We start from the raw sequence: 8479 nt of genomic DNA on the forward strand, positions 1-8479 counted from the left end.
GAACTACACCCCTAATCCTATCTATCTATCTATCTATCTATCTATCTATCTATCTATCTATCTATCTATCTATTTTTTATTTATTATATAGTTGTTGATGGAACTTTATTTTTTTACATATGGTGCTGAGAATTGAACCCAGTGCCTTACACATGCCAGGCAAGCACTCAGCCACAAACCCAGCCCTATTTATTTAATTTTTTTTTTTTTTTTTTTTTTTTTTTTTTTTTTTTTTTTTTTTTTTGCAGTGCTGGGCATTGAACTTTGGGCCTTGTGCTTGTGAAGCAATTATTTTTCTTAATTTTGAAACAGGGTTTCACTAAATTACTTAGGACCTTGCTAAGTTGCTGAGGCTGGCTTTGGACTCCTGATCCTCCTGCCTCAGCCTCCTTAGTGACTGGGATTACAGGTGTGCACCACCTCACTTGGCAGAACCAGTGATCTTATTACTGCTGGGTGTGGTGGTGCACACCTATGATCCCAGAGGTTGAGTGAGGCAGGAAGATGGCATATTCAGGGCCACCCTGGCCAACATCCTGTCTCAAAACCAAAATAAAATGGACTGTGTGTAATTCAGTAGTAGAGAGCTTGCCTAGCATGTGCAAGGTCCTGGCGTTGATCCCCAGTACTGTAAATAAATAATAAATAAATAGACATGAGGCCAGTATTTTATGAGAACAGTTTATTTAAATGCTCAAAGTAACACTCCACAAATTATTTATAAATTACAAAGAGAAAATGTTAACTTCACCATGAAGCCCGGAGGATACCCCCTTAATCAAATAGTTAACATTAACATCCACCGTGACCGGGACAAGCTGACCATTTATCAGGATGCTGTACATTGAGGATACAACATCGCTTCTGTGATGTTCTGCTAACAATGCTGAATCCAGTCACGAGACTGACACAGACCCAGTGGAGGGGCATTCTGCAAAATGCCTGACCCACACTCTTCAAAAACACAAAGGCGAAGAAGAACAAATAAAGGCCGAGGGAACCCCAGGGTGGTCAGTTGGAGAGCACTAGAGTGGCATTCGTCAGGCACTGGAGAAGGGCTCTGTGATCAGGTGGGAGACCTGTTCCACAGGTACATTCGTTTCTAAAACTTAGACACATGTAAGGTTTTACACTTGTGCATCCAGTTACGCTACTGGGATTTCTTTTTCTTTCTTTCTTTCTTTTTTTTTTTTTTTTGGTCGTTGTTTTGTATTAGTACCAGGTGTCGAACCCAGGGTGCTTAGCCACCGAGCCACATCCTCAACACTTTTTATATTTTTATTTTGGGAAAGGGTCTTGCTGAATTGCTGAGGCTGACCTGGAACTTGCAGCCCTCCTGCCTCAACCTCCTGAACGGCTGAGATTACAGGTGTGCGCCACCACATCCGGCTTAAGTATGATTTTTTTTTTTTTTTTTTACAAGTCCAACCACCTGTTTACTGAAAATCTCACCAGCCTCCTTCCTAAAAACACTTCCATCAGAATAGGCACAAGATAGGGGTATCTGCTGCCCATGCCATTATTAACTTTATCATAGTGGTTGTATCAGATTTGATTAGATAAGAAAAGGAAGCAATCAGTATACATATGGGGAATGACAGGGTAAAAGTATTATTTCCAGATCCCCTGACGCCTTTGCCCCTTTTCTTCCTCTCCTATCACACAATGTCACAAAATAACTGTCTGATCTCATATCTCCATTTTTCTTCCCTTCCTGCTGCCAGCTCCAGGGGTCACCCTCTGTCCCCTCCTGGCCTCGCAGTGGCATCTGACCCAGGGGATCACTTCCTCCTCCCAGAAGACACCTCTTCCTTTGGCCCCCGGGACCCCGGGCTCTCAGGCCTTCTCTGCTGGCTCTCCTGTCTCTGCTGAGCTCACCTCTGAGGGCAGGGTTCCTCAGGACCCAGGTCTTGGATCTCCTCACATCTCCATTCTGCGTGGGGACGGGGGTATCATCCAGTTCATGGCTTTGTTATCCCATTGCTATTCCAAGAGCTCCAGACTCCTATCACACAGCTCTGGCCTCTGCCCTGACCTCCAGACCGGGAGCCCACCTGCCCCGCCTTTCCACAAGGTGGTCCAACAGGCCTCTCCAGCTTCACGTGGCCGAACGTTCAAAAAAGTGAGTGTCACATGTTTTCTCTCACATGTGGAATCTAAAATCAATAAATACATTGAAATAAAAGATGGGAAACTTTGAGGGAAAGGGACTGGGGGAGGGGAGCGTGGTAGGAGGGAGTCGTAGGGAGGGCGGAGACCACCCAAAGCATGTTTCACTCTTGTCTGGAAATGTCCCAGTGGAACCCATTAATTGGTACAATCCATATGTGTGAATAGTTAGATTTAAAAAAAAAATTTTAAAAATGGCAGGCTTGAATTCTGACTGTAGATGCAAAGCCTGCTCCTTTCCCAGTCATTCCTCATCTCTTAGTGACAGTCTGATTCCCCACTGTTCAGTCCCAGAATATCCTGTGCTCCTGATGCTTCTTTTCTTGCATCTCCTCTCTCCAGTCCATCAGTAATGGTGTCAGCTGTCTTTGGCGTCGAACCTTAGTCTGGACACACGTTACACCTCCACAGTCACCACCTACTGCAAACTGCCTCACCTGTCACCACCCTACTGTAAGCCACCATCACCTGTCACCTGCATTATGCAATGTGGCTCCTGCTTCTGCCTTTGTCCTTGTATAGCGCATTCTCCACTTAACAGCCAGTAATCAATCCTATTTTCTTTTTTTGTAATGCTGGGGATTGAATCCAGAGCTCGGCATGCTAGGCAAGCGCTCTGCCACTGATCCCCAGCCCCCAGTGTGTAATGAGACAAGGAACTAATAGGAATTGCTATAGTTGCATGTTATGTAGTAATAACAAGCTGTATGTATTTGCCTGGACTTGTAAAACTAAAATAAAGGCGCCTGGTGACAAACTTGCTGTGTGGCAGGATGACGTTCCTGAACAATGCTGATATGAACCTTCATCTATGATTTGAGTGGTGTCTCCTAGTCTAGTCGTGTTCTGGTCTTTATCAATGAAGACCAGAGCATGACTGGGCTGAAAATCACTACTTAAACCCCTGGACTTTTGGAGCAAACTGTCAGCAGCACCATGACAAGAGGACTCCACGTAACTCTGTCTCTTGACTGCCCTGGCTGCTGTCCACTCCATCACTGATTACTGATCGACCGTTGTCACCAAGGCCAGAGGACTGACCGCCTCTCCCATGGTGATGACTGCCACCCTGCCTCCGGCTTATCGGACACCCGAGGACATCCGAAGACATCTAAAGAGCTGAGAGAGGCTGAGAAGAATCCCCTCGGTCTTGCTGACTGACTTCTTGGCTAAGAGACGTTGCATTGAGTAAGTCCATGTGGACTGGACTCTAGGCGAACAAGGGAGTGAATCTTCAATGTATTCGTGACTTGCTATTATTACGAATGTTAGGTTGAGTGTGCATTGCATGAATAAAATCCACTTGTTGGAACCAAACCTGATTCCGCTCTTACTTACTACTCGTGACACAGTGATCCTAAAACCTGTTGTCTTGCTGCCTACCCCCAAAGCACACCAAACACACTAACCCCAGGACCTTTATCTCTACCAAGAATATTCTTGTTCCAGTGATTTGCATGACACATCACTGCTCCAATGTTACCTGATCAGAGTGGCCTTCCTCAACAAATGCATGTAACATAGCCCTTCTGACCAGGCAGGTAGCGCACGTCTATCTTCCCGGCAGTCAGAAGGCTGAGGCAGGAGGATCACTTGAGTTCAGGAGTTTGAAACCAGCCTTGGGCAACACAGCAAGACCCCATCTCAAAAATAACAGATAAACACAGATAAAAACAGATAAAAATCTCCCCTCTGGCCTGGTGCAGTGGCACACGCCTGTAATCCCAGAAGCTTGGGAGTCTGAGGTAGGAGGACCTTGAGTTCAAAGTCAACCTCAGCAATTTAGCAAGGCCCTAAACAACTCAGTGAGACCCTGTCTCTAAATAAAATACAAAATAGGGCTGGGGATGTGGCTCAGTAGTTAAGCACCCCTGGGTTCAATCCCCGGAAATAATAATAATAATAATAACAACAACAACAACAACAACAACAACAACAACCCCTCTGGTCCCTTTTTTTTCTCTCTCTCTCTCTCTTTTTTTTTTTTTAAGCAGGGATTGAACCACTGAGTCACATCTACACCCTTTTTATTCTTATTTTGAAACAAGGTCTTGCCAAGTTGCTTAAGGCCTCCCTAAAGTGCTGAGGCTGACTTTGAACTTGCAATTCTCCTGCTTCAGTCTCACAAATCACAGGAATTACAGGTGTGTGTCACCACATTGGGCCCCTCTGGTCACTTCTTATACCTAAACCTGTTTTATTATTTTTTATGGCAGTTATTCCCTGTATGTATATATATATATATACACACATTTATATAAATGTCATTTTATATATATATATGTGTGTGTGTGTGTGTTTGTGTATATGCTTGTATTTTTTTCCAGTACAGGGGACTGAACCCAGGAACACTGCATCACTGAGCTACATCCCCAGCCCTTTTTATTTTCAGTCTTTCTCACTTCAGGATGGCCTCAAACTTTCAATCCTTCTGCCTCAGATATCTGAATAGCTGGGTGAGGTATGCCACCTTACCTGGTTCCCCCGATGTATTTTATTTTATTTTGGAACTTGAGATTGAACCCAGGCCACTTAACCACTGAGCCACATCCCCCAGCCCTTTTTATTTTTTATTTTGAGACAGGGTCTTGCTAATTTACTTAGGTCCTCGCTTAGTTGCTGAGGCTGACTTTGAATTTGCAATTCTCCTGCCTCAGCGTCCCAAGTCACTGGGATTTCAGGTGTGCGCCACCATGCCCCTGCTCCCCGATGTATTTTATATTAATTTATTCATGATGGTCTGTTTCTCTCCATGTATATTTATAATCTGAATTTGTTTTAAGACATGCATGTCAAGTGGAAATAGCAGGCTATATACAGTAAGCTCTCTTTCACTTACTTATATGTTTGTATGTAATTGAAAGGCAGTCTGGTGTGAATCCCACTATTATGTATAATTATACCACACCAATTAAAGAAAAGGCAACCTGAATGACATTGGCCAGGAAGTTCTGGCAATTTCCGTGTTTGTGGAATCAGAGTGGTCATCCCCCGCCTAGCCCCCATGCCTGCCTTAATTTTTTTTTTTTTTTTTTTTTTTTTTTTTTTGTGGGCAAAGAAAGGAAGTTTATTTGGTGAATGCTGATGGCAAACATCATCTATGAAAGACCAGGTGGGAAAGGTGTTTTGACAAGAGAGCATAGGAAGCCTCCAGGGTCACATACAAATCTCACACAGGGCAAGGCACAGGCTCAGGGAACACTAGGAATGCCTTCAGCCATTCAGCACCATCCGGACAAGCTCTTCATAGTTGATACAACCATTGCTGTCCTCATGCCCCGCCACCAGCATTTCCACTTCTTCCTCTGTCATCTTCTCACCCAGTGTGACAAGGACATGACGGATTTCAGCACCCATGACAGTACCATTCCCTTCCTTGTCAAACACCCAAAGACCTTCAACATAATCCTCATAGGTTCCCTGGTCCTTGTTCTTGGCCACAGTCTGCAGCATGGGCAAGAAGTGCTCAAAGTCCAGCACCTTTACATTCGTCTCATCACTCTTGGGGTTCCCCAGGACCTTGAGAACCTCGGCGTTGGTGGAGTTCTGGCCCAGAGCCCTCATCACATCCCCACACTGGCTGTACAGGATCTTGCCATCACCTGTTCGGTCAAACAGCTGGAAGGCCTCCTTGAATTCTGCGGTCTGATCCTCCATGAAGTCACACATCTTGACTGCTCAGCTCTGCGGGACCTTTTCCTGCAGTAATGGCCCTGCCTTAATTTTATTTGCCTATATTTTCTACACTTTCCAAATTTACTTCAAATCTAAGAGGAAAAATAAAAGTCAGGTAAGTCCAGAAGGAGGAACACTATCCAGTAGGAATTCCAGAATTAGAGACTAGAAAGATTAAAAATAATTTTGTCCTTCAGAAATGGTTGACTAGCTGGGCATGGTGTTAAACATCTATAATCTCAGCTATTCAGGAGGCTGAAGCAGGAAGATCCCTTGAGCCCAGGAGTTAAAGGCCTGCCTGGGCAACACAGCAAGACCTCATCTCCAAAAGAAGTCTCAAAACCTAATAACACTGACCTTCATAGGGAAGGCCTTAGGGTCTCAATCTGGTCATTCCTTCCTTCTTTCTGTCTTCATTCTACACAATTTGGAGAAGTAACCCCCCTCTATCAGGCCAAATAAGATGCCTACACACACACACACACACACACACACACATACACACACACACACACAGATTGGGAGCAAACCAAACACAGCAGTACATTTACATAACCGAGGGGTCACTCCAGGGAATCTTCCCTGGACAGCTTCAGTCCCTACGTGACTTTCTGTGTCCTGAGCTGAGTAACAACCAGCAACTTTTAAACAACAGATTTTTTTTTTTTTTTTTCCCTAAACTAAAATAAAGACCTGTCTCTTCAGGCAGCCTTCTACATTATTAACAGCTAAGAGACCATTAAAACCTGCTCGGTCCTGCCCTTTCCTGATCCCACTCCATGGCCTGGAACAGGCAGACCTGCTACCTGCAGCCTAACTTGATCCACCCTGGGGCCCGCATCTACGGAGGACCGAGCGGCAGCTCCGGAGCATGAGCGCCCTGCACAAGGCCGCACGTCTAGTGGGCTACAAAACTCAGACCTGAGCAAAGTCTGCTCTTCCTTTTTCACTCAGATATTTAAGAATAGTTTGTGGATGATTCTGCATAGGAAAAGGTGGTCAATGTGGAAGACGTCACCAGTGAGATCATGGTAAGCCCTTGGCAACCAGCTCTGGGTGCAAAGGTTAGCTGTGGTTTGTAACACTTGCTGGTTTCATTGGTGAATATATCTCACTATGGTCGATTTCAAGCTACCAACTTGATGTCAACCTGGGTATTAAACAGCTCTCAGGAGAGGAGGTAGGCAGGCTCCAGAACACCACGGTAAGCACTGGGCTCTTCCCAGGGACATACAGACGCAGGGTTCCGTGTGAATTTTCACAGAGGTATACACCCCTGTAGCTCACAACCTACTTAGTATTCTGATAAAAATTAGAATTAATTCAAAACTCAGCATTGTGACCCACAGGATCATAAATTTGAGGTGAGTCTGGGTAATTTAGCAAGACCCTATCTCAAAACAAAAAAACAAACAAAAAGTCTGAGGATGTAGCCAAGTGGTAGGGCACTAGCCTAGCATGCAAATAACCCTAGATTCAATCCCAGTTCTGCAAGGACTGGAGGAGGAGGAGGGGGAGGAAGGGGAGGAGGAGGAGGGGAAGGGAGGAGGAATGAATTCTAATTAATTCTAAATTGAGTCTTCTAGATGAAGTCTTGCTTCTGTCCCACCTCTGCAGAACCCTGGTATTTTGCAAAATGTCATTCTTAAGAATTTATGTTCAGGCAACAAGGACAGTAAGGGACAAATATTTGAGAGTCCAATGGGTTTGGTTCATAGCAATATAATTCTGACCCATGCTACCTAGCTAGCTATGCAGTTGTATTTCTGTTGCCTCTTTGTGAAATTGGGATAATGATCCCTGAGAAGGTTGTTGTGAGACTCATGAAGTCCTTACATCCAGTCAGGATGGCTCCTTCTACAAGTTGCCATGAATAATCGCTTACATAAAACACTATGTTTAAAAATCAGAACACTATGCCAGGCACAGTGGCGCACACCTGTAATCCCAGCAGCTCAGGTTGCTGAGGCAGGAGGATGGCAAGTTCAAAGCCAGCCTCAGCAATTTAGCAAGGCCCTAAGCAACTGAGTGAGACCCTGTCTCAAAATGAAAGAATAAAAAAGGCTGGGGATGTGGCTCCATGGTTAAGTGACCCTGGGTTCAATGCCTGGGGTCAAAAAAATGAGTCAATAAAATAAATAAATAAAAATCAGAACACCAATGTTCTCCTATGCTTTATCAGCAGGATGCACTGGTTGCCTGGGATGGGGGTATGGGAAATAAACAGGGAGAAGCATGATGGCCTTATTAGGGTGATGACTTATTTATGTAATTGTTTGTTTCTGGGGATTGAATCCAGGGCCTTGCCCTTGCTAAGTACATACCCCTCCACTGAGCTACACCTTAAGCCTGAAACTATGCATTGTCTTGAGAAGGATCTGGCCCTAAGGGGTGTACACATTTGTCAAAACCCATCTAATTATACACTTACAAACAGGATTCTATTCTGTGAAAATTACACCTTTTTTTTTTGTGCAGTGCTGGGGTTGAACCCAGGGCCTTATGCTTGCAAGGCAAGCACTCTACCGACAGGGATATCTCCCCAGCCCCTATAACTTGTTTTTAAAAAATGGTTCCATGCCTGCAGCCTCAGCTACGTGGGAGGCTGAGGCAGAAGAATCACTTGAGACCAGGA

General features: G+C 44.7%; 1 protein-coding gene across 1 annotated transcript; it reads right to left on the reverse strand.

Annotated features, from left to right (window-relative positions):
• Nucleotides 1–5205: 5205 nt before the first annotated feature.
• Nucleotides 5206–5882, reverse strand: LOC306653464 (myosin light polypeptide 6-like). The gene has a single exon (XM_079126487.1). The coding sequence runs from the start codon at nucleotides 5836–5838 to the stop codon at nucleotides 5383–5385; it is 456 nt and encodes a 151-aa protein (XP_078982613.1). The 5' UTR covers nucleotides 5839–5882; the 3' UTR covers nucleotides 5206–5382.
• Between the last annotated feature and the right edge of the window lie 2597 nt (nucleotides 5883–8479).

The sequence above is a fragment of the Sciurus vulgaris genome (assembly GCF_902686455.1).
Source record: "Sciurus vulgaris genome assembly, chromosome: 1".
Classification (NCBI taxonomy): domain Eukaryota; kingdom Metazoa; phylum Chordata; class Mammalia; order Rodentia; family Sciuridae; genus Sciurus; species Sciurus vulgaris.

Coding starts and splice junctions, on each gene's coding strand:
- LOC306653464 (XM_079126487.1), bottom strand. CDS start 5,838: ATGTGTGACTTCATGGAGGATCAGACCGCAGAATTCAAGGAGGCCTTC.